Source organism: Vipera ursinii (assembly GCF_947247035.1).
Source record: "Vipera ursinii genome assembly, contig: SUPER_Z_unloc_1, whole genome shotgun sequence".
Classification (NCBI taxonomy): domain Eukaryota; kingdom Metazoa; phylum Chordata; class Lepidosauria; order Squamata; family Viperidae; genus Vipera; species Vipera ursinii.
Window position 1 is genome coordinate 47,044 of NW_028148449.1, and position 24,457 is coordinate 71,500.

At 54.7% G+C, this 24,457-nt stretch overlaps 1 protein-coding gene across 1 annotated transcript; it reads left to right on the plus strand.

Moving 5' to 3' along the window:
- The first annotated feature begins 12,759 nt into the window (after positions 1–12,759).
- On the plus strand, positions 12,760–19,977 carry LOC310650435 (ATP-binding cassette sub-family F member 2). The gene is made up of 14 exons (XM_083379972.1): positions 12,760–13,013; positions 14,019–14,231; positions 14,837–15,019; positions 15,119–15,290; positions 15,404–15,499; positions 15,594–15,696; positions 15,897–15,992; positions 16,112–16,231; positions 16,992–17,081; positions 17,168–17,278; positions 17,416–17,478; positions 17,656–17,784; positions 18,490–18,693; positions 19,524–19,977. Exons 1-14 carry the CDS (start codon positions 12,836–12,838, stop codon positions 19,659–19,661), a joined length of 1,896 nt encoding a protein of 631 aa, XP_083236098.1. The 5' UTR covers positions 12,760–12,835; the 3' UTR covers positions 19,662–19,977.
- The last annotated feature ends 4,480 nt before the right edge of the window (positions 19,978–24,457 follow it).

Consider the following 24,457-nt stretch of genomic DNA (forward strand, 5'->3'; position numbering starts at 1 on the left):
GAGAAATGCCTGCCCGTGATTGCCAGCCCCCCCCCCCGTGGCAAAGGATGCCCTGAATCCCTCTTGGCATCGGCCTCCGCCTGCCCCGGCCGGGAGGAAGGCAGCAAACGGGACCCTGCAGGGGGTGAACCGTGTTGGGGCGCACCCCCCCCAGTGTATAAACCATGCACACCCTTGCCAGCTCTGGAGGATAACCCCAACAGTTCCATTGAAATAAGCGGAGCCCGCTTTGGGACTTGTGCCCAGGACCCTCGTGCCAAGCCAGTGATGAAGGGCCTTTTTCTACCCAGGCCCAAGGCCTGGAACGAGAGAGAGGGGGGGAGAGGGAAAGAGGAGAGAGGGAGAGGGGAGAGAAAGAGGAGAAAGAGAGAGGGAGAGGGGAGAGAAAGAGGGAGAGAAAGGGAAGAGGAGAGAAAGAGGAGAAAGGGAGAGGGAAGGAGGGAGAGAAAGAGGAAAAAGAGAGGGAGAGGGAGAGGGGAGAGAAAGGGAGAGAAAGAGGGAGAGGGGAGAGAAAGAGGAGAAAGGGAGAGAGAGGGAGGGAGAGAAAGAGGAAAAAGAGAGCGAGAGGCGAGACAAAGGAGAAAGGGAGGGAGAGAAAGGGGAGAGAAAGAGGAGAAAGGGAGAGAGAGGGGTGAAGGAAAGAGGAGAGAGGGAGAGGGAAGAGAAAGGAGAAAGAGAGAGGGAGGGAGAGAAAGGGGAGAGAAAGGAGAAAGATAGGGAGAGGGAGGGAGGGAGAGAAAGAGGAGAAAGGGAGAGAGAAAAGGAAAGGAAAGAGGAGAGAGGGAGAGGGGAGAGAAAGAGGAGAAAGGGAGAGGGAGAGGGGAGAGAAAGAGGGAGAGAAAGGGGAGAGGAGACAAAGAGGAGAAAGGGAGAGGGAGGGAGGGAGGGAGAGAAAGATTAAAAAGAGGGAGAGTGGAGAGAAAGGAGAAAGAGGGAAAGGGGAGAGAAAGAGGAGAAAGAGAGAGGGAGAGGGAGAGGGGAGAGAAAGAGGGAGTGAAAGGGAAGAGGAGAGAAAGAGGAGAAAGGGAGAGGGAAGGAGGGAGAGAAAGAGGAAAAAGAGAGGGAGAGGGAGAGGGGAGAGAAAGGGAGAGAAAGAGGGAGAGGGGAGAGAAAGAGGAGAAAGGAAGAGGAGAGGAGAGAAAGAGGAGAAAGGGAGAGAGGGAGGGAGAGAAAGAGGAAAAAGAGAGCGAGAGGCGAGAGAAAGGAGAAAGGGAGGGAGAGAAAGGGGAGAGAAAGAGGAGAAAGGGAGAGAGAGGGGTGAAGGAAAGAGGAGAGAGGGAGAGGGAAGAGAAAGGAGAAAGAGAGAGGGAGGGAGAGAAAGGGGAGAGAAAGGAGAAAGATAGGGAGAGGGAGGGAGGGAGAGAAAGAGGAGAAAGGGAGAGAGAAAAGGAAAGGAAAGAGGAGAGAGGGAGAGGGGAGAGAAAGAGGGAGAGAAAGGGGAGAGGAGACAAAGAGGAGAAAGGGAGAGGGAGGGAGGGAGGGAGAGAAAGATTAAAAAGAGGGAGAGTGGAGAGAAAGGAGAAAGAGGGAAAGGGGAGAGAAAGAGGAGAAAGAGAGAGGGAGAGGGAGAGGGGAGAGAAAGAGGGAGTGAAAGGGAAGAGGAGAGAAAGAGGAGAAAGGGAGAGGGAAGGAGGGAGAGAAAGAGGAAAAAGAGAGGGAGAGGGAGAGGGGAGAGAAAGGGAGAGAAAGAGGGAGAGGGGAGAGAAAGAGGAGAAAGGGAGAGAAAGAGGAGAGGAGAGAAAGAGGAGAAAGGGAGAGAGGGAGGGAGAGAAAGAGGAAAAAGAGAGCGAGAGGCGAGAGAAAGGAGAAAGGGAGGGAGAGAAAGGGGAGAGAAAGAGGAGAAAGGGAGAGAGAGGGGTGAAGGAAAGAGGAGAGAGGGAGAGGGAAGAGAAAGGAGAAAGAGAGAGGGAGGGAGAGAAAGGGGAGAGAAAGGAGAAAGATAGGGAGAGGGAGGGAGGGAGAGAAAGAGGAGAAAGGGAGAGAGAAAAGGAAAGGAAAGAGGAGAGAGGGAGAGGGGAGAGAAAGAGGAGAAAGGGAGAGGGAGAGGGGAGAGAAAGAGGGAGAGAAAGGGGAGAGGAGACAAAGAGGAGAAAGGGAGAGGGAGGGAGGGAGGGAGAGAAAGATTAAAAAGAGGGAGAGTGGAGAGAAAGGAGAAAGAGGGAAAGGGGAGAGAAAGAGGAGAAAGAAAGGGAGAGGGGAGAAAAAGGAAAAAGAAAGAGGGAGGGAGAGGGAGAGAGAGAAAGAGTAGAAAAAGCGAGAGGGAGGGAGGAGAAAGAAGAGAGGGAGAGAGAGGAAAGAGAAGAAAGGGAGAGGGAGGGAGAGAAAGGAGAAAGAGGGAGAGAGAAGAGAGAAAGGGGAGAGGAGAAACAGGAGAGACAGGGGAGAGAAAGGAGAAAGAGAGGGGGAGGGAGGGAGAGAAAGAGGAGAAAGGGAGAGGGAGAGGGGAGAGAAAGGAGAAAGAGGGAGAGGAAGGGAGAGGGAGAGGGGAGAGAAAGGAGAAAAAGAGGGAGAGGGAAGGAGAGAAAGAAGTGAAAGAGAGGGAGAGAGGAGAGAAAGGGAGAGAGGAGAAAGAAACAGGAGAAGGGAGGGGGAGAGAGGAGAGAGAAAGAGGAGAGAGAGAGGGAGAGGGAAGGAGGAGAGAAAGAGGAGAAAGGGAGAGAGGAGAGAGAGAGAAAGGGGAGAGGAGAAACAGGAGAGAAAGAGGAGAGAAAGAGGAGAAAGAGAGGGAGAGGGAGGGAGGGAGAGAAAGAGGAGAAAGGGAGAGGAAGGGAGAGGGAGAGGGGAGAGAAAAGAGAAAAAGAGAGGGAGAGGGAAGGAGAGAAAGAAGTGAAAGAGAGAGGGAGAGAGGAGAGAGAGAAAGGGAGAGAGGAGAAAGAAACAGGAGAAGGGAGAGGGGAGAGAGGAGGGAGAAAGAGGAGAGAGAGAGGGGGAGGGAGGGAGGGAGAGAAAGAGGAGAAAGGGAGAGGAAGGGAGAGGGAGAGGGGAGAGAAAAGAGAAAAAGAGAGGGAGAGGGAAGGAGAGAAAGAAGTGAAAGAGAGAGGGAGAGAGGAGAGAGAGAAAGGGAGAGAGGAGAAAGAAACAGGAGAAGGGAGAGGGGAGAGAGGAGGGAGAAAGAGGAGAGAGAGAGGGGGAGGGAGGGAGGGAGAGAAAGAGGAGAAAGGGAGAGGAAGGGAGAGGGAGAGGGGAGAGAAAAGAGAAAAAGAGAGGGAGAGGGAAGGAGAGAAAGAAGTGAAAGAGAGAGGGAGAGAGGAGAGAGAGAAAGGGAGAGAGGAGAAAGAAACAGGAGAAGGGAGAGGGGAGAGAGGAGGGAGAAAGAGGAGAAAGAGAGGGAGAGGGAGGGAGGGAGGGAGAGAAAGAGGAGAAAGGGAGAGGAAGGGAGAGGGAGAGGGGAGAGAAAAGAGAAAAAGAGAGGGAGAGGGAAGGAGAGAAAGAAGTGAAAGAGAGAGGAGAGAGAGAAAGGGAGAGAGGAGAAAGAAACAGGAGAAGGGAGAGGGGAGAGAGGAGAGAGAAAGAGGAGAGAGAGAGGGGGAGGGAGGGAGGGAGAGAAAGAGGAGAAAGGGAGAGGGAGAGAGGAGAGAAAGGAGAGAGAGGGAGAGAGGAGAGAGAGAGGGGAGAAGAAAGTGGGGAAGGGGAAGAAGGAACACCCCCCCTCTTGAAGCCGAATGCCAACAGAAAAGATCTGGGCAGGGCCCCTCCTAGCGGCCGGCACCTAAATGAAGCCCCCACCCCATCCCCTTCCCCACCTGTGGGGGAGGGCTGACCGCCTCCTGGGCTGCTGGAGCGCTTCCCCCATCCCCGCCAGAGAAGCCATGGGGGGGGGGTTTCCTGGGCCGTGAGCCAGAGGCCTCGCTTTTCCCCCTCCCCTCGGCCTTGGCTGCCGTGGTTTGAACCCGATGCCGCAAAGAACGTCAGCTTGGAAGCCAGCCCTTCCAGCCGCTCTTCGGGAGTCTCAGCTGCGGCCTTCTCTTAGGTCCCGGGCCTCTTTTCGGCTCAGGGCGCCCGGCCGGACTCCGGCCAAAGTGGGAGGAAAGGGGAAACGTTAGGGCTCCCCATCCGGAAAGGAGACCCCCGTGGACGACGCCCGCCTTGCTTTTCCAGCAGTGACATTGGCGGCCAGATAACGCTGCCGCCTCAGCCGGCAATCGGTACCAAAAAATCATTTTTACCAGCCTTGTAATTACCGAGCCGGGGTGGTGGTGGAGGAGGATCCGAGGACTTCTTCAGCCCAGCATTTGGCACGGGCGACCCTTCCCTTTTGCTTCCTTTTTTTAAATTCCAGACCCTTTCTCTGTTGGCGTTGTTAGCTGCGAAGTCGTGTCCGACCCATCGCCACCCCACGGACCACGTTCCTCCAGGCCTTCCTGTCCTCTACCATCTTCTGGAGTCCATTTAAGCTCAGGCCTCCAGCTTCAGGGACTCCATCCAGCCACCTCCTCCTCCGTCGTCCCCTTCTTCTATTGCCCTCCACCTTTCCCAGCATGAGGCTCTTCTCCAGTGAGTCCTTCCTTCTCATTAGGTGGCCAAAGTGTTTGAGTTTCAGCTTCAGGATCTGGCCTTCTAAAGATCAGTCAGGGTGGATCTCCTCTAGGACTGACCGGTTTGATCGCCTTGCAGTCCAAGGGACTCGCAGGAGTCTTCTCCAGCACCAGAGTTCAAAGCCTTCAATTCTTTGGCGCTCCGCCTTTCTTACGGTCCAACGTTCACTGCCATACATTGCAACTGGGAAGACCATGGCCTTGACTATACGCACTTTTGTTGACAGGGTGACGTCTCTGCTTTTTAGTGTGCTGTCTAGATTTGCCATGGCTTTCCTCCCCAGGAGCAAGCGTCTTTTAATTTCTTGGCTGCAGTCCCCGTCTGCGGTGATCTTGGAGCCCAAGAAAATAAAATCTGTCACTCCCTCCATTTCTTCCCCCATCTATTAAGGAGAAACGTCCTGACAGAACAATTAACCAGTGGAACCACCTGCCTCCAGAAGCGGTGAATGCTCCCAACACTGGAAGTTTTTAAGAGGAGACTGGACAGCCATTTGTCTGAAATGGTCTAGGGTTTCCTGCCTGAGCAGGGGGTTGGAGTAGATGACCTCCAAGGTCCCTTCCAACTTCTTCTTCTTCTTCTTCTTCTTCTTCTTCTTCTTATTATTATTATTATTATTATTATTATTATTATTATTATGGTTGTTGTTTTGTTGTTGTTGTTTGTTGTTGTTTTGTTGTTGTTTTGTTGTTTGTTATTGTATTATTTTTATTTTTATTTTCTTATTATTGTTTGTTGTTATTGTTATTATTTTTATTTTCTTCTTCTTCTTCTTCTTCTTCTTATTATTATTATTATTATTATTATTATTATTATTATTATTATTATTATTATTATTATTATTATTATTATTTTCCAGGAATTGCGAGGGCCGGATGCCACGATCTTGGTTTCCTTAATGTTCAGTTTCAAGCCAACTTTTGCGCTCTCCTTCTTCACCCGTAACAAGAGGCTCTTCTATTCCTCTTCACTTTCTCTCAATCTCCCCAAGTTGTCTATTTGTCTCCCGGGGCCTTGGCCAACCAGCCCAAATTCTGCAGGGCCCAGGCACACCTTCCCACTGCAAAAACCGTCAATCAAACGACGGACTGAGGACCGATCTCATTTCCCCCCCCCCACAGCCAGCGACCGGGCCCCAGAAGCGCCTCTCTGGAGTAGAGATGGAGGCAGCGGGCTACAAAGCAGGAGGCTGCGAGTTCCGGTCTGACCGTAGGCCGGAAGCCAGCCGATCCCCTCAGCCCTAGGAAGGAGGCGAGGGCACCTGGTTGGGAAGTTGCAGGCCCTCCTCCTTCAGGGGGGCACCAAGAGGCCGAAGCTGACTCGAAGGGGTCCCCCGTGAAGGAAGAAGCCCCCCTCGGCTCTCCTGCTCTCCCGCCCCCACCCCCACCCCCACAAACCCTGGAGCTTATAAGCCTCCGAAAGTGGGAGCCATAGAATAGAATAGAATAGAATAGAATAGAATAGAATAGAATAGAATAGAATAGAATAGAATAGAATAGAATAGAATAGAATAGAATAGAAATACAGAGTAGAATGGAATGGAATGGAATGGAATGGAATATGGAATATGGAATATGGAATATGGAATATGGAATATGAAATATGGAACAGAACAGAATAGTTGGAATGGACCTCAGAGGTCATCTAGTCCAACCCCCTGCTCAAGCAGGAGACCCTTACAATACAGCAGAGTGAATAGAATAGAATATAGAATTAATAGAATAGAAATAACATTGTAGAATAGGATAGGATAGGATAGGATAGGATAGGATAGGATAGGATAGGATAGGATAGAATAGAATAGAATAGAATAGAATAGAATAGAATAGAATGGAATAGAAGAATATAGAATGGAATGGAATGGAACAGAATAGTTGGAAGGGACCTCAGAGGTCATCTAGTCCAACCCCCTGCTCAAGCAGGAGACCCTTACAATACAGCAGAGTGAATAGAATAGAATATAGAATTAATAGAATAGAAATAACATTGTAGAATAGGATAGGATAGGATAGGATAGGATAGGATAGGATAGGATAGGATAGGATAGGATAGGATAGGATAGGATAGAAGAATATAGAATGGAACGGAATGGAACAGAATAGTTGGAAGGGACCTCAGAGGTCATCTAGTCCAACCCCCTGCTCAAGCAGGAGACCCTTACAATACAGCAGAGTGAATAGAATAGAATTAATAGAATAGAAATAACATTGTAGAATAGGATAGGATAGGATAGGATAGGATAGGATAGGATAGGATAGGATAGGATAGGATAGGATAGAATGGAATGGAATGGAATGGAATAGAATAGAAGAATATAGAATGGAACGGAATGGAACAGAATAGTTGGAAGGGACCTCAGAGGTCATCTAGTCCAACCCCCTGCTTAAGCAGGAGACCCTTACAATACAGCAGAGTGAATAGAATAGAATATAGAATTAATAGAATAGAAATAACATTGTAGAATAGAACAGAAGAGAAGAGAAGAGAAGAGAAGAGAAGAGAAGAGAAGAGAAGAGAAGAGAAGAGAAGAGAAGAGAAGAGAATAATATAGAATGGAACGGAATGGAACAGAATAGTTGGAAGGGACCTCAGAGGTCATCTAGTCCTGCTCAAGAAGGAGATCTTTACAGTACAGCAGTGTGAATAGAATAGAACAGAGTATGGAATTAACAGAATAGAAATAACAGTGTAGAATAGGATAGGATAGGATAGGATAGGATAGGATAGGATAGGATAGGATAGGATAGGATAGGATAGGACAGGACAGGACAGGACAGGACAGGACAGGACAGGACAGGATAGGATAGGATAGGATAGGATAGGACAGGGATCTTCAAACTTGGCCCTTTTATGACTTGTGGACTTCAACTCCCAGAATTCCTCAGCCAGCGGCTGGGGAATTCTGGGAGTTGAACTCCACAAGTCATAAAAGGGCCAAGTTTGAAGACCCCTGGGATAGGAGGTGGAAAGGACCTTAGAGGTCTTCTAGTCCAGCCCCCCACTACTCAAGCAGGAGAACCTACACCATCTCAGATAAGCGACTGTCCAGTCTCTTCTTAAAAACCTGCAGTGATGGAGCGCCCACGATTTCTGGTGGCAGGCTGTTCCATTGCTTAATTGTCTTCCCTTCCCTGGATACACAAACCCAACCCCAGTGCCTGACAGGAGGAGAAAGGGAGGCCGAGGTGCCAGCTCCAGAGGGAAGCCGGGCCTCATCCCCTAGAGCACCCGGGGCCAGTGCTGCTGTCCCACAACAGCCCCTGCCGTGGGTGCAAGGGGGAGGTGGTGTGTGTGTGTGTGTGTGTGTGTGTGTGTGTGGCTTTCACAGCAGCAAACAAGCGAAGGTGAGGGAGGTGCACCATGCCGGGCGGGCTGAGGCCTCTGGGCAGGGGAGGAAGCCGCCAGGGCTGCAGGGGCACCCAGCCCCCCCATCCAGCGCCAGGGGGCCTTAAGCGGTGGTGGTGCCCCCCTGCCAGGGAGGGAGGGAGGGGCTGCCACTTCAGGGCTGAAACGAGAAACACACACGCACACACACCTGCAAGCCTGGCAGCCTCTGTTCACCGACGCACATGCCCCTGGCTTACCCAGCCTGGCAAGGGGAGGGGGGCAGAGCGTTGGCACACCCCAGCAAGAAACCTTTCATCGGTGACCCCACCCCCACCCCCAGTGCCTCTGGCTCTGCTGCTCGGATGAGGTGCGGCCGCGAAGGGCGCGGGAGCTGGCCCAGGGTGGCCACCGCCAACTTGGCCCCAGGGCGGCCGTGAAGTCCACGCCGTAGGAGGAGGCCTTGGTGAAGACCCACCGGTTGAAGTGCCCGTCCAACAGGAGGTCCGTGCTAGGAGCTGTGGCCGAGGACTCTCCGAGGGGCAGCCCAGCGCCGGGTTGAACTCCTGGAAGGAAGGAGACGGGGAAGGAGGCCCACCGGCCGCTGGGGCCATTCCGGACCTCCGTCCAGGCGCTGGTCAGGAGGAAGAGGGTGCCCGCGGCCGGTGGCTTGGAGACCAAGTCCCTCAGGTAGTGGTTAGGGACTCAAATAGGAGAGCAACAGGTTCTCTGCCTGGATGCCACTTCCGGAAGTCGGTTCTGGGCCTGGGCCATCAAAAAATTCGCTACCAGTGTCGAGGCCGTTTTTGCTTCGACAACAGAGACGCAACCGTTGGTCACCTTTTGCTTTCGCTCTTACGAGTTAAGAGTTGGATGGTGCCGTGGGGAGGAACATGGGTGAGAGTTGGTTGTCGTTGTGAACTGCGAAGTCGTGTCTGACCCATCGCGACCCCATGGACAAGGTTCCTCCAGGCCTTCCCATCCTCTCCCATCTTTGGGAGTCGCACGAGAAAGTTTAGTTAGACCAAACCATGGTGAACCTAGCGTGAGAACCGAGGTTATTTGAAATAAGAAAGAGATGATAAGAATTGGCGGGCTGGAGAGCCGGAGGGGAAGCCCAATTTCAAACTAATTGGGGAATGTGATTTATGACAGTTCATTGAAGGAGGGAATTGTGCTTTGATACTAGGCACCCAGGGGAGGGAAACTCAAGTTTTTGGCTTCGACTACGTTAGCGCCGATGCTACACTACTCAAATAGTATTTTAAGGTTAAACGAGGCCTCCAAGTTATTTGAAGAGTTTCATCGGTCGGAACCATGACAACCAGTTCTGCTGAAGTGGGGCAGACTGGCTGAATCCCACCACCGCCATCCAGTCCTTCACCTGGGAGGAGGCCTCCAACCTGGGCCAACCAGAGAGGGCAAAGGTCAAGCTGCGTGTGTGTGTGTGTGTGTGTGTGTGTGTGTGCGTGTGTGTGTGGAATTGGTTTCACAGAGGACCTGTCCAGCTCTTTAAGCCAGCCGTGTGCCACAGCTGCCCAAAAAGCCAACACGGTGCTAGGCTGCGTTAACAGAGGAATAGAAGCAAGATCACGTGAAGTGTTAACTACCGCTTTACAAGGCCTTGGTAAGGCCACGCTTGGAATACGGCGTCCAGTTTTGGTCACTACAATGTGAAAAAAGATGCCAAGACTCTAGAAAGAGAGCAGAGGAAAGCAACAAAGATGATCAGGGGACCGGAGGCTAAAACATACAAGGAACAGTTGCGGGAATTGGGTATGACTGGTTTAAGGAAGAGAAGGACGAGGGGGGGACATGAGAGCAGCCTTCCAGTATCTCAGGGGTGGCCCCAAAGAAGAGGGAGTCAAGCTCTTCTCCAAAGTGCCCGAAGGGGCAGGACCAGAAGCGACGGATGGAAACTCATCAAGGAGAGAAGCAACCTTAGAACTAAGGAGAAACTTCCTGACAGTTAGGACAATTAACCAGTGGAACTCCTTGCCTCCAGAAGTTATGAGTGCTCCAACACTGGAAGAGACAGGGCAGCCATTTGCCTGAAATGGTATAGCGCAGGGGTCTTCAAACTTGGCCCTTTTATGACTTGTGGACTTCAACTCCCAGAATTCCTCAGCGAGGCATGCTGGCTGAGGAATTCTGGGAATTTTTTTTTAATCCCATTTATATCCCACCCTTCTCTGAAGACTCAGGGCGGCTTACAATCTAAAGCACAAACCAATGTGCTTAGCAATAGCCTTCATTCTATGTATATGCCTGCTTATCAGGGCTTTCACACACACCCAAGCGGCATTATTACAAAGTCAGCTTAATTGCCCCCAACAATCTGGGTCCTCATTTTAACCTACCTCGGAAGGATGGAAGGCTGAGTCAACCTTGAGCCTGGTGGGACTCGAACCTGCACTAATTACAGGCAGCTGGTGTTACTTAAGGAGGCATTAGCCCACTGCTCCACCAAGGCTGAATTGGGAGTCCACAAGTCATAAAAGGGCCAAGTTTGAAGACCCCCGAGATAGAGTTTCCTGCCTGAGCAGGGGGATGGACTAGATGACCTCCAATGTCCCTTCCAACTTTTTTATTGTTGTTGTTGTTACATCATCATTATTATTATTGATCCTCGCACAGTCAGCCAGATGTTCAGACTGGATTTGGCATTTTTGTCTACCTATCGAGTCCTCTTTACTCTCCTACCATCGGGTGGGAGATACAGGAGTATAGCCAGCCGCACCAACAGGCTGAAAAACAGCTTTTATCCGTAGGCTGTTAGGCTTTTGAATGGGAAATAACTTTTGTGAATTTTATGCAGAACTGACTTGGGAGGCCGGTGTGTGGTGTAGTTGGTTCACATGGTGTAGTAAGATGGAGGGTTTGTTGTCACTGTGTGTTGGGGGTGGGAGCACAAAGGGAGGCTCGGCTAATCTCAATGTACACATAGTTGTACTTTGACAATGAAGCTTCGTTTCAATTTCAATTACCAAGGACCTGGGATAGGCAGATGTGGATGTTGGATGGCATTACAGATGGAGGCAGTTCCTAGTAAGGCCGCCTTTTGCAATTGACTGATGGCGAATTTGTCGGTGCCGATGATGGTGTCCAAGTGGTGCTCCGGTTGTTTTGGCACCACCCTTGCGTGCCTTTGCCACAGTCGTTCCATGTCTATGTCTTTGTATGTTGTAAATCTTCTCCAGTTCTTTCTCATCTATTCTGCTGTCTCCAGGCACCGCCACGTCCGCTATCCAGACTTTTTTTGTCTTTCTTCTCGACAATTGTTAAGTCCGGGGTGCTATGTGGCAGGTGCTTGTCGGTTTGAATTCTAAAGTCCCAGAGCAGTTTAACTTTTATCATTTACTAGGACTTTCTCTATTTTATGATCCCAGCAGTTCTCGCTTACAGGCAAATGATATTTCTTGCAGATCTTCCAATGCAGCATTGTTGCTACTTTGTCATGTTGTTGTTGTTGTTATTATTAAACATGAAACTCAGTCAACTGAACACTCAAATTGACTGGCACTAATGGTTGACACGGGTTGCTGCCAGCATCCTAGGTATCAACCTTAAAATGTAAGATGTTCCGAGTAGCGCAGTTTTTTGGAAGCTTTGCTGGAGTTATTGCAGGAAGCTGCAATTTCTTGATGTGTTTTGCAACGTTTTTGGACATAGTTCCGAGTGCCCCGATGACAATGGGTATCACTGTTACACGTTTCATCCATAATCGCGCAGTTTCCATGGCTATTATTATTATTATTATTATTATTATTATTATTATTATTGTTATTATTATTATATTTATTTTATTTATTTTATTTTAATTCCATTTATATCCCGCCCTTCTCCGAAGACTCAGGGCGGCTTTACAAACTTAGCAGTAGCCTTCATTCTTTGTATATGCCTGCTTATTAGGGCTTTCACACACACCCAAGCGGCATTTTTACAAAGTCAGCTTAATTGCCCCCAACAATCTGGGTCCTCATTTTACCTACCTCGGAAGGATGGAAGGCTGAGTCAACCTTGAGCCTGGTGGGACTCGAACCTGCACTAATTGCAGGCAGCTGGTGTTACTTAAGGAGGCATTAGCCTCCATAATATTATTATTATTATTATTATTATTATTATTATTATTATTATTATTATTATTATTATTATTATTATTATTTTGTTTGTTGTTATTATTAGTATTAGTATTACCTCTGTTATTTCTATGCCACCCAAGGGTCCCTCAATCCCCTTCCTTGCAGATGGACTCCGGGTCCCATTATCCTGGGAGTTGCTACCCAGTGCTCTGCCGATTCTGGACTAGATGACCTCCAAGTTCCCCTCCTCCTCCTCCTCCGCCAGGCAGGGGACCGAGAGAAGCCCCCCCCCACACACACACACACCAGGTTCCCGGAAAGAGAGAGCGAAGGGAGGAGTCCAGGTTCCCTCCCTGGTCCGGAGGCTGGTCCCGAACCGAGGGAAGGGGCTCTCCTTGGGGGGGGGGGAGATGTCGGGGGCAATTTTTGGGGGGGGGACGTGGCCACCTTCTGCACACCCGGCGGCACACACGCACACGCGCACACACACACACACACACACACACACACAGAGCGAGAAGCCGGCCGCCCCCCCCCCCAAAAGCGGCCAGGGGAGCCCTCCCGGCCGGGGGGCGGGGCTGGGAGGCGAGGGGGCGGGGCTCCCGGCCGCAGCGGCTTGGCCCCTCCTCTCGCGTCGGCGCGCGGACTCCATTTCCCGGCGAGCTCCGGGCGGGCCGCCTCCCTCTCGCGAGAGCGCCGCCCCCCCTCCCTCCGGCCGGCCGCGGGGCCCCGGCGCGGGTGACGTCGGGCGCGGCGATTGGGCGGCGTCCGGGCGGCGGGGCGGGGCGAGCGCACGCGGCCGCAGCTGTGCCGTGGCGGGCCGAGCAGCCGCAGGAGGAGGAAGAGGAGGAGGAGGAGGAGGAGGAAGAGCCGCCGCCGCCGCCGCCGCCGCCATGCCCTCCGACCTGGCCAAGAAGAAGGCGGCCAAGAAGAAGGAGGCGGCCCGCCGCAAGGAGGCCGGCAAGGCGCGGCCCAGGCCCGGCAGGGGCCCCGACGACGAGGAGGAGGCCGGCGGAGGAGGAGGAGGAGGAGGAGGCGGCGGGGAGGCCAACGGGCGCCCGGAGGATCCCGGTGGGGGCAAGGGGGGGGAGGAGGGGTCAGGGAGGGGGGAGAGGGCGAGGGAGGGGGGAGGAGGGGGTCAGGGAGGGGGGAGAGGGCGAGGGAGGGGGAGGAGGGGGTCAGGGAGGGGGGAGAGGGCGAGGGAGGGGGAGGAGGGGGTCAGGGAGGGGGGAGAGGGCGAGGGAGGGGGGAGGAGGGGGTCAGGGAGGGGGGAGAGGGCGAGGGAGGGGGAGGAGGGGGTCAGGGAGGGGGGAGAGGGCGAGGGAGGGGGAGGAGGGGGTCAGGGAGGGGGGAGAGGGCGAGGGAGGGGGGAGGAGGGGGTCAGGGAGGGGGGAGAGGGCGAGGGAGGGGGAGGAGGGGGTCAGGGAGGGGGGAGAGGGCGAGGGAGGGGGGAGGAGGGGGTCAGGGAGGGGGAGAGGGCGAGGGAGGGGGAGGAGGGGGTCAGGGAGGGGGGAGAGGGCGAGGGAGGGGGAGGAGGGGGTCAGGGAGGGGGGAGAGGGGGAGGAGGGGGGAGAGGGCGAGGGAGGTCTGAGCCGTCGGGTCTTTCCCCCCCCCTTGCGAGGCAAAGGCGGAAGCGGAGAGCCAAGGGGTGCCCGGAGGGGGAGGGGGCTGAGGAGGAGGAGGGAGGGAGGGCGAGAAGGGTCCCTCCCCTCCATTCCCGGGGCAGAGCTGGGGCCGCAGAGGGAGGGGAGGGGAAGGGCGTAGGGGGCTCACCTGCTCTCCCTCCCTCCCTGGGCAGGGAGCCAAGGGACACCCGGAGGGGGAGGAGGGGGCAGAGGGGGAGGGCTGAGCCATCGGGTCTCTCCCCCCTTGTGGGGCAAAGGCGGAAGCGGGGAGCCAAGGGGCCTGGGGAGGGGGAGGGGGGCTGGGGAGGAGGGAGGGAGGGCGAGAAGGGCTGAGGCGTCGCGTCCCTCCCCCATTCCCGGGGCAGAGCTGGGGCCACAGAGGGAGGGGAGGGGAAGGCTGTCGGGGCTCACCCACTCTCCCTCCCTCCCTCCCTGCCTCGGCGGGGTGCAGAGCTGGAGGCGGCGTCGCGGGCGCTGGAGGCACTGGAGCTGAAGAAGGCGGCCTGGCGGGCGGTGACGGGCGCGCTGGCCTCGCACCCCAACAGCACCGACGTGCACGTGATCAGCCTGTCGCTCACCTTCCACGGGCAGGAGCTGCTCAGCGACACCCGGCTGGAGCTCAACTCGGGCCGCCGCTACGGCCTCATCGGCCTCAATGGCACCGGTAAGGGAGAGGGGAGGGGGAGGGGGAGGGGGAGGGACGGGGTGGTGGTGGTATGCTGCTGCTGCTGCTGCATCATCCGGTGGCACCTCTCCCTCTCTTCCCCTCCCTCTTTTCCTCTCCCTCCTCTTCCCTTTCTCTCTCTCCCTCTTTCTCTCCTCTCTTTCCCTCTTCTCTCCTCTGCCTCCCTCTTTCTCCCTTCTCTTTCTCTCCCTCTTTCTCTCTCTCCTCCCTTTCCCTCCCTTTCTCCCCTTCTCTTTCCCTTCTCTCCATCTCTCCCTCCCTCCTTTCTCTCCCTTTCTCCCTTTCTCTCCCTCTCTCCTCTTTCCCTTTCTCCCTCTCCCTGCCTTCTCTTTTTCTTTCCCTCCCTCTTTCTCTTCCTCTTTCTCTCCTTCCTTTTCTCCCTCTCTCCCCTCTTTCTCCCTCTCTTCTCCCTTCCCTTCCCTCTCCCTCACTTCCTCCCTCTCTGTCTCCCCCTCCCTCCCTCCTCTTTCACTCTCTTTCTCCTTTCTCTCTCCCCTCTCTCTTTCCCCCCTCCTTCACTCTCTCTTCCCCCTTCTCTCCCTCCCTCCCCCGTCCGGCCATCCACACACACCCCTCTCCCGCAGGGAAGTCCATGCTGCTGTCGGCCATCGGAAAGCGGGAGGTGCCCATCCCAGAGCACATTGACATCCACCATCTGACCCGGGAGATGCCTCCCAGCGAGAAGACGCCGCTGCAGTGCGTGATGGAGGTGGACACGGAGCGAGCCATGCTTGAGCGGGAGGCCGAGCGCCTGGCCCACGAGGACGGTGAGGCTGCAGGGACGGCCGGGCAGGGGAGGCAGGCCCTCCCAGGACTCTCGTGCTCAGTCTGCCCCCTCTTCCTCCTCCTCCTCCCTCTCCCCACAGCCGAATGCGAGAAGCTGCTGGAGCTGTACGAGCGGCTGGAGGAGCTGGACGCAGACAAGGCGGAGGCGCGAGCCTCCCGGATCCTCCACGGCCTGGGCTTCACACCCATCATGCAGAGGAAGAGCCTGAAGGACTTCAGCGGCGGCTGGCGGATGCGGGTGGCGCTCGCCAGGTGGGTATGCTGCCAGCCCAGCCCTTCTGGGACCCCCTTCACCCCGGCCGACCTTTGGGGGTCCCCCCACCGGAGCTGAGGCTGCTTTCCTAAGTGGGGGCTTATTTTTGCAGGGCGCTCTTCATCCGGCCCTTCATGCTGCTACTGGACGAGCCCACAAACCACCTCGACCTGGACGCCTGCGTGTGGCTGGAGGAGGAGCTGAAAACGTGAGACGATGGTCCTGATGCTTGGAGGCCGCCCTCTTGTGTGTGGGTTTTTTTTCTTTGGCTGGGGGGGTAACCTCTGGGCTTCCCCTTGCAGGTTCAAGCGCATCCTTGTGCTGATTTCGCATTCCCAGGACTTCCTGAACGGCGTCTGCACCAACATCATCCACCTGCACAACCGCAAACTCAAGTACTACACGGTAAGCGGGTGGCGGGACTCGGCCCCCGAACCCAGGCAGCAGCACCCTTCACAAACGGCCGGGGTCCTTCTTTTTGCTGACCCATTGGTCGCAGGGTGGTGGTGGAAAATCTTCCCAAACGGGCGGAGTCCTTGTTTTCACTGACCCATTGGTTGCGGGGGGGTGGTGGAAAAACTGCAACGCCTCTCCCTTCCCCGCAGGGCAACTACGACCAGTACGTAAAGACCCGCCTGGAGCTGGAGGAGAACCAGATGAAGCGCTTCCACTGGGAGCAAGACCAGATCGCCCACATGAAGGTAGGCCAGCTGGCCTCTCCCGAGCTGCGGGCCTTGCGAGTCAGGCTAAGCTCCAGCCAGCTTCCCCCCCCCCCGGCGGGTTCTTTTCGCCACCGAAGTAAACTTTTACCCCGTTGCAGAACTACATCGCCCGCTTCGGTCACGGCAGCGCTAAGCTAGCCCGCCAGGCCCAGAGCAAAGAGAAGACCCTCCAGAAAATGATGGCCTCCGGGCTGACCGAACGAGTCATCAATGATAAGGTGGGTTGCGAGTGGGATTTCCCTCCCCCACGCACAAACACACACGGTGCACCCGGACACAGTTGTGAGTTGTGCTCCTCCTGTGTGTCTCCAGACGCTCTCCTTTTTTTTCTTTTATAAGTTTTTTTAAAATTCATTTTTCCATACAATAATAATTTTTCAACCGACGCAAGGGTACACGCTGATACATATTTAATTCTTAACCCTTTCTTCTTTTCTCCAGCCGGTAAAATAAGTCCCAAGTTTGATAATATTCTGTTTCTTCTTTTTCCTTCAGTCTCATAGTCAATCTGTCCACCTCTGCGCATTCTGGTATTTTTTAAATTATTCCTTCATTTTTCCAGTGTTGCACAAATATAATTCTTGCCTCTGTTGTGACGTGCAAAGTCGTATAAGCTTTGTTTCTGAGTCCTTTCTGGCATTATACCTAATTAAAAAAATAATAATAATAATTCAGGTTTAAAATCAACTTCTCCTCCCAACGTCTTTTCTAACCAAGTATGTGTCTTTTTCCGATAATTCTTTGCTTCGTCACCTGTCCACCAAACGTGACGATACGTGCCTGACTTCTGTTGACATTTCCAACATCTACCTGACGTGTTTTTAAAACATTTTTGCTGATCTGGTTGCTGGCAAGTGCCACCCGTAGAATGTTTCGTATCAGCTTTCTTCGTGGGAAGTTGATGTCAATTTACGGGTTTTCTTTCCCATGACGACGCCGTATTCTAACCGGGAAAAAAATGGTTTTTTTTCCGCCCAGACGCTCTCCTTCTACTTCCCCTCGTGTGGGAAGATCCCTCCGCCGGTCATCATGGTGCAGAACGTGAGCTTCCGCTACAGCAAAGATGGGGTGAGTGGAGAGGGAGAGGGAGGGGGCGAGGGAGGGGAGGGAAGATGGGATAGCAAGCTTCCCTTCTGCTTCCCGCCGGCCTCCAGCACTGGATCTACAACAACCTGGAGTTTGGCATCGACCTGGACACGCGGGTGGCTCTCGTGGGACCCAACGGGGCGGGGAAATCCACGCTGCTGAAGCTCCTGACTGGAGAGGTAAAGCCACCCCACCCCACCCCTGCGGCGTTTCTAGCAGGAGGGGAGAAGGGGCTGGGGAGGGCTGAGCACCCTGGAGAAGGGTGGGTGGGTGGGCTTCCTCTCTGCCCCTTACTCAGCCGCTGCTTCCTTCCCAGCTGCTCCCCACCGACGGGATGATCCGCAAGCACTCGCACGTCAAGATCGGCCGCTACCACCAGGTGGAGTTTTGGGGGATGGGCTTTGAATGCTGGCAGGGAGGGACCCTCTTCCCGGCCAACGCCTCGTGCTGCCCCCTCCCCCAGGCAAAGACCTAGACAAGGCTTTTCAGAAGGGGGGAGGGGAGAAGCCTCCTCTTAACGGGCCCTCCCCATCCCTCCCCCCCATCCCTCCCTCAGCACCTGCAAGACCAGCTGGACTTGGACCTGTCCCCACTGGAGTACATGCTCAAGTGCTACCCAGAGATCAAGGAGAAGGAGGAGATGAGGAAGATCATCGGCCGCTACGGGCTGACCGGCAAACAGCAGGTGGGCCCGGCGCTAGAGCAGAAGGGAGCTGGGAAGGGACCTTGGAGGTCTTCTAGTCCAGCCCCCCCTTCCCCCCCACTCTGCCTAGGGTGGGGGTGCCCAGCACGGGGTGGGGGCGGGGGGGACTTCCCGGGTGGCCTCCTCCTGCACTGCACTCTCTCTGCCCAGAGGTAAGGGGCCGAGCAGCCCAGGGCCTCCACGCGGCTCCTGGTTCCCTTACCTCTCGCGGAGGTGGGGCTGGGGGGTGGGGGAGGAAGGATCTGGGGCCGGAAGCAGCCAGGTTGCTCTCGCAGCGAGCCGAACAAGGAGTCTGGGCTTATACGGATAAGGACTTCCGTCTCTGCCCTAAGGCGAGTCAGGAAAGCAGGGCTCCTCCCCTGCCCCCCCCTTTGGCTCCCCCCTCCCCCCGTGGATTGCCACCCGTTTCACTTGGAGCCTGGAGCAGGGGCTCTCCCAGGGGGGTCTCGGGGGAGCCGTTCTCGCGGAGGGAGCTCAGTGGGAGAGGAACACCCGCCCACCCCGGCATTTCTCCGGGCCAGCTCCGGTTGTCTCCGAGAGGCAGCCGTGGCCGGCCTCTCTCCAGTGCTGAACTCGGGCCACCCCGTGGGCCTGTTTGGTGGCTTTTGTAAACACACACACACACACGTGTGCAGGCCAGCCGGGAAGGCTGGCCGTGGGTCAGACGGGCACTGCTCTGCTTGGCAGGTCAGCCCCATCCGGAACCTCTCGGACGGGCAGAAGTGCCGAGTGTGCTTTGCGTGGCTGGCGTGGCAGAACCCCCACATGCTCTTCCTGGACGAGCCCACCAACCACTTGGACATTGAGACCATCGACGCCCTGGCTGACGCGCTCAACGACTTCGAAGGCGGCATGATGCTGGTCAGCCACGACTTCCGCCTCATTCAGCAGGTCGGTCCAAGGTGGGGGGGTTGCTGCTGTGAGGCCTGTCCAGGCGAGGGGGGGGCCTTCCGCTTGGCCTGTGACTCCCCTGCAGAGCTCCTGAGCCCACCCTGTGCGCTGTTCCCAGGATCCCATGCCAAACATGCTGGGGGGGGCTGGTTGGGGGCCTCCTTGGAGGGTTCGTGGATCATCCTGGATCCGAGCAAACTAGCCAGCAAGCTGTACACTGAGTTTCCGGGAAAAATCTTGGTCTGATTGTGGATGGTTGGACAAAAGCGTAAGGACCACATGTTGCGCAAACCCTTAGAATACAGGCAGTCCTTGTTTCATGGCTGCTTCAGAGAGCAACTAATGAGTTGTGACGGTCGTGAAAAAGTGACTCCACAGCCATCTCTCGCATTTGGGCTCGCCAAATCAAAGGAAAGCTGAAGGAAGATCATAAACCCTTGACGGTGTTTAGTAAGCCCTTCGCTTAACAGCCGAACGGTCACAGTCCCTTTGCGGTTGCCAAAATGAGGACCGTCTGTTAAACGGTTTCGGGATTCCTTGGATGTGAAGTCAAAACTCGGGCAGTTTCTCCTCATGAGGGCCCTGGTGCTCCGGAGGCCTCCAGCTTCCCGCCAAAGTCAGGCGTCAGAATGTAGGAAGAAACCCGAGGTCTGTTGGGGGCGGGGGAGGGGAGGCGTAACGCAGTTAAGACATAATGTGCCACTGTCCGATTCACACAGTGAAATTTTGCAAACCATGATTTGGCAAGTTGTACAAGCCCCCCCCCCCGGCCTGCGGGTTCTTCCTCCTCCCCCTCCCCCTCACGGAGGCCCTCCCCCTTCTTTCTCCAGGTGGCCCAGGAGATCTGGGTCTGCGAGAAGAAGACCATCAGCAAATGGCCTGGCGACATCCTGTCCTACAAGGAGCACCTGAAGTCCAAGATGGTGGACGAAGAGCATCAGCTCACCAAGAGGATGCACAACGTTTGAGCCGCAGCGGCAGTGGCCGGCGGGGAGGCCCAGCCCCGCTCCTTCCCCTCGGACACAGGCGCCGGCTTCCCCAAGGGAAGACGGGCAGGACCCCCGGCTGTGCCAGGCCTCCCCATGGCTTCTCCCCATCTCTGCCACCCAAAGCCCCTGCAGCCGCCTAGCCCCAGCGGGGTAGCAAGAGCCGGCCCGGCTTGTTGCTTCGGATCCACAACTCCACTCCAACGTCTAGAGCCTCAATTTGTTTTTAATAATTATTTATTAGTGTAATTGCATTCCTGCCTGAGAAGTATTGGCCAATAAAGAGAGGGGAGCTTCACGCTTCTGCCTGTTTCGTTGGGGCGGTGTGGGGCTTTTGCAGCCCACGGAGGAGGAGGAGGGTCCGTTTCCTCAGCACCGGCATCTGCGGCCTCCCTGGCTTTGGCACATTGTTCCCCCTTCTCCAGGGGGTAGGAACGTAAGTGCGGAGAGGCTGCTGGGAGTGTGGGGGGGGAAACGGGCCGCGACCAGGGGAGCCGAAGCCCACCAGTCTTAAAAGGGACAAGGCTGGGTCCGTCGCCTTGCCTGCGGCCCTTTCGCCCTTCTTGAGGTCCAGTGTTGGAGGCCCGGATCCCCTCCCGTTTGTGCCCTCCAGTGGGGAGGTGGTCCTCTCAGCTGCAACGTCTTTCGGTGTGATTGCTGTGGCCTCTGACCAAGTTCTTCCTGACATAAAACGGGTCTGCCACCCCTCACGGTGTCCGTGCGGACGAGGGGCGCGGGTCTTCTCCCCACCGCTTGGACCGGGGAGGCTCCCCGTCTCTTGGGATTGGGTCTAGGATGGTGGAGGGCTCGGGGTGTGTGTGTCTCCCGCAAGGACCCGCAAGGTCAACCCAGTTAAACTAGTCCGACGGTTGAGACAGTTTGTAGTTTTGCGGAAGTCTAGCAGAAACAGCTTTGCTCCTCCGGGCCCTGGGCTACTCACGCAATAAGATTTATCTATCTGTCTCTCTACACTATATGGTCTCTCATTATCTGTCTTCTCGCCACAGGGCTGTGTGCTTAGCCCCTACCTGTACTCTTTATACACTTATGATTGTGTATCATCTGACCCATCCACTGTGATCATCAAGTTCGCAGATGATACAACTGTGGTGGGTCTTATTACAGGTGGGGGATGAGACAGCATACAGGGCGGAGGTACAAAAACTATCCATATGGTGTAGTAACAACAACTTGCACCTGAACATCGGCAAGACGAAAGAGATGGTGTTAGACTTCCAGAGAAAAAAGGAGGAACCTGTCCCACTTTACATCAGGGAGGACTGTGTGGAGAGAGTTTCCTCCTTTAAATTTCTGGGAGTCTACCTCTGTGAAGATCTGACCTGGAAAGTTAACACAACCCAGGTGGCTAGAAAGGCCCAACAGAGGCTTCACTTTCTTAGGGTCTTGCCGAAGAACAGGGTAGAACAACGGCTTATGACCCTCTTTTACCGGTCTACTATAGAGAGCGTCCTCTCGTACTGTATTGTGGTTTGGTATGCTGGTCTGACAGCCGCGGACAGGAAAGTATTACAGAGGGTGGTGAGCACAGCACAAGGCATTGTGGGCTGTCCCCTGACACCACTGGATGACCTCGCCAGGCCCCGCTGTGTTGGAAGAGTGAGGAAAATCCTCAGGGACGACTGACACCCTGGACGGTATCTCTTTACTCTCCTACCATCAGGAGTAGGAGATACAGGAGTATAGCCAGCCGCACCAACAGGCTGAAAAACAGCTTTTATCCGTGGGCTGCTAGGCTTTTGAACGGGAAACAACTTTTGTGAATTTTATGCAGAACTGACTTGGGAGGCCGGTGTGTGGTGTAGTTGGTTCACATGGTGTAGTAAGATGGAGGGTTTGTTGCCACTGTGTGTTGGGGGGTGGGAGCACAAAGGGAGGCTCAGCTAATCTCAATGTACACATAGTTGTACTTTGGCAATGAAGGTTCGTTTCATATCTGTCTATACCAGGGCGGGCGAACCTTTTAGAGACCGAGTGCCCAAACCGCAACCCAAAACCCACTTATGTATCATCGGGTGCCAGGTGGGCGTGGCCCATTGGGTGGGCGTGGCTGCGGTGGTAACGGCAGACTGGGTGGGACTAAAAAGTTCCATCAATCCATTTCAACTTTGCGAGATTTCCCCCCCCCCCGCGAGAAGTTGAAATTGATTTTGATTTTGATTTTTTTTTGCACACGGCGGCAGAGGCCCAAAGCGGAAAGGTTTTATAAAACCCAGCTGAAGGCCCAGGACTGGGGCAACGGAGCGCGTGCCCACCGAGAGGGCTCTGCGTGCCACCTGTGGCCTGCGTGCCATAGGTTCGCCACCACGGCTCTATACCATCTCCCTATATCAATATATCAACCATGTATATAAATCTATCCATCTATAGATATTTAGATACATGTATATCATCTCTATCTAATCTATATGGTCTCTCTGCTCTTTTGCCCTCTTTCCTCTCCTCTCCCCTCTCTCTCTTCTCTTGAGTCTTTCCCCTCTTTCCTCTCTCCCTCTCTCTCCGTCTCCTCTTTCTGTCTCTTTCTCCCTTTCTCCTCTTTCCTCTCTCTCCCCCTCTCTCTCCCCTTTCTTTGTCTCTCCTCTCTTTCTCTGCTTTCTTTATGTCTCTCTCCGCTTTCTCCTTTCTCTTTCTTTCTTTCTTTCTTTCTTTCTTTCTTTCTTTCTTTCTTTCTTTCTTTCTTTCTTTCTTTCTTTCTTTCTCTCCTCTTTCTCTTTCTCTCCTCTTTCTCTGTCTCTTTGTCTCTCTCCTCTTTGTCTCTCTCTTTCTCTCCTCTTTCTTTCTGTCTCTCTGTCTCCTTTCTCCTTTCTTTTTCTTTCTTTCTTTCTCTCCTCTTTCTTCTCTTTCTCTCTTTCTCTGTCTTTCTCTTTTTCTCTGTCTCTTTCTCTCCTCTTTCTCTGTCTCTTTCTCTCTCTCCCCGTCTCTCTCTCCTCTCTTTCTCTCTCTCTCTCTCTCTCTTTCTCTCCTCTCTCTCCCTTTCTCCTCTTTCCCCTCTCTCTCCTTTGTGTGCTGTCCTTCCTATGCACTGGGCGACCCTCCTCCTTCCGCTCAGTCTCCACTCGGCCCGTGAGCTGAATCCCGAAGAAGCGGAGACCACCCAGCCTGGAGGCCCTCCCTCAATCTCTGTCCGGGCTACGGGTGTGGTTCTCGCTTAGCGACCCCGGGGCTGGGCCACTCAGCCCCTCGGTGCCAGGGCCACTCCGCCCACGCTCCCCACTCTTGGAGCCTGACCTCACTTCCCCTCGCGGGGGGGGGGAGGGCCCGGGGGGGGGCTGGCCAAGACCGTGACTCAGCGTTTATTTCCGCTTTCCCTATTAGGACTCCGCTAAGGCAGCTGGAGGCCTCCCTGGAAGCGGGAAGCTGCTCCGGGGAGCCTTTCCGGACTCTCTCTTTTCCCCCCCCCTTTCTCCTTCCCTCTCTTCTCTCCCCTCTCTCGCTCTCCCCCTCCCTTCTCTCTTCTCCACTCTTCTCTCCTCTTTCCTCTTTCCCTCTCCCTCTCTTTCTCTGCTCTCCCCCTACCTCCCTTCTCTCTCCTCCACTCTTCTCTCCTCTTTCCTCTTTCCTCTTTCGCTCTCTTCTCTTTCTCGCTCTTCTCTCTCCTTCCCTTCTCTCTCCCCCACGCTTCTCTCCTCTTTCCTCTCCCCTCTCCCTCTCTTTCTCTGCTCTCCCCCTACCTCCCTTCTCTCTCCTCCACTCTTCTCTCCTCTTTCCTCTTTCGCTCTCTTCTCTTTCTCGCTCTTCTCTCTCCTTCCCTTCTCTCTCCCCCACGCTTCTCTCCTCTTTCCTCTCCCCTCTCCCTCTCTTTCTCTGCTCTCCCCCTACCTCCCTTCTCTCTCCTCCACTCTTCTCTCCTCTTTCCTCTTTCCCTCTCTTCTCTCTCGCTCTTCTCTCTCCTTCCCTTCTCTCTCCCCCACTCTTCTCTTTCTCTTTCCTCTCCCCTCTCCCTATTCTCTTTCTCGCTTTTCGCTCTTCTCTCTCCCTCCCTTCTCTCCCCCTTCCCTCTCTTCCCTCTCCCCTTTCTCACTCCCCTCTCCCCCTCCCTTCTCTCCCTCTTCTTCTCGCTCTTTTCCTCTCCCTCTCTTCTTTCTCCCTCTTCTCTCTCCTACTCCCTTCTCTCTCCTCCCCTCCTCTTTCCTTTCCCCTCCTCTCTCTCCCCCTCCCCTCCCTCCCTCCCCTCTCTCTCCCTCGCTCCTTCTCTCTCTCTCTCTCTCTCTCTCACACACACACACACACACAAGGGGGACAGGATAGCAATGTTCAGGGGCGGCCCCAAAGAAGAGGCAGTCAAGCTCTTCTCCAAAGCGCCCGAAGGCAAGACGAGAAACACAGCGGATAGAAACTCACCAAGGAGAGAAGCAACCTGGAACTGAGGAGAAACTTCCTGACAGTGAGAAGACAATTAACCAGTGGAACCACCTGCCTCCAGAGGCGGTGAATGCTCCAGTACTGGAAGTTTTTAAAGAAGAGTCCGGACAGCCATTTGCCTGAAGTGGTCTAGGGTTTCCTGCCTGAGCAGGGGGTTGGACTAGATGACCCCCAAGGACCCTTCCAACTTTACTGTTATGATTATGATTACATGATTCAATACGATAGTTTGGGTTGTGTCTCGGTATAGAGACTGACCTCTCCCCCCACCCTTGCTCACACTCTGCTCTTCCCCAAACTTGCCGGATGAGGGTGGCTCACAAACTCTCCTCTGCCCTTCCCTGTTTTACTGATTTATTTCCGTCATTCCCGAAAGACGCTGTCCAGCGGTGGAATGG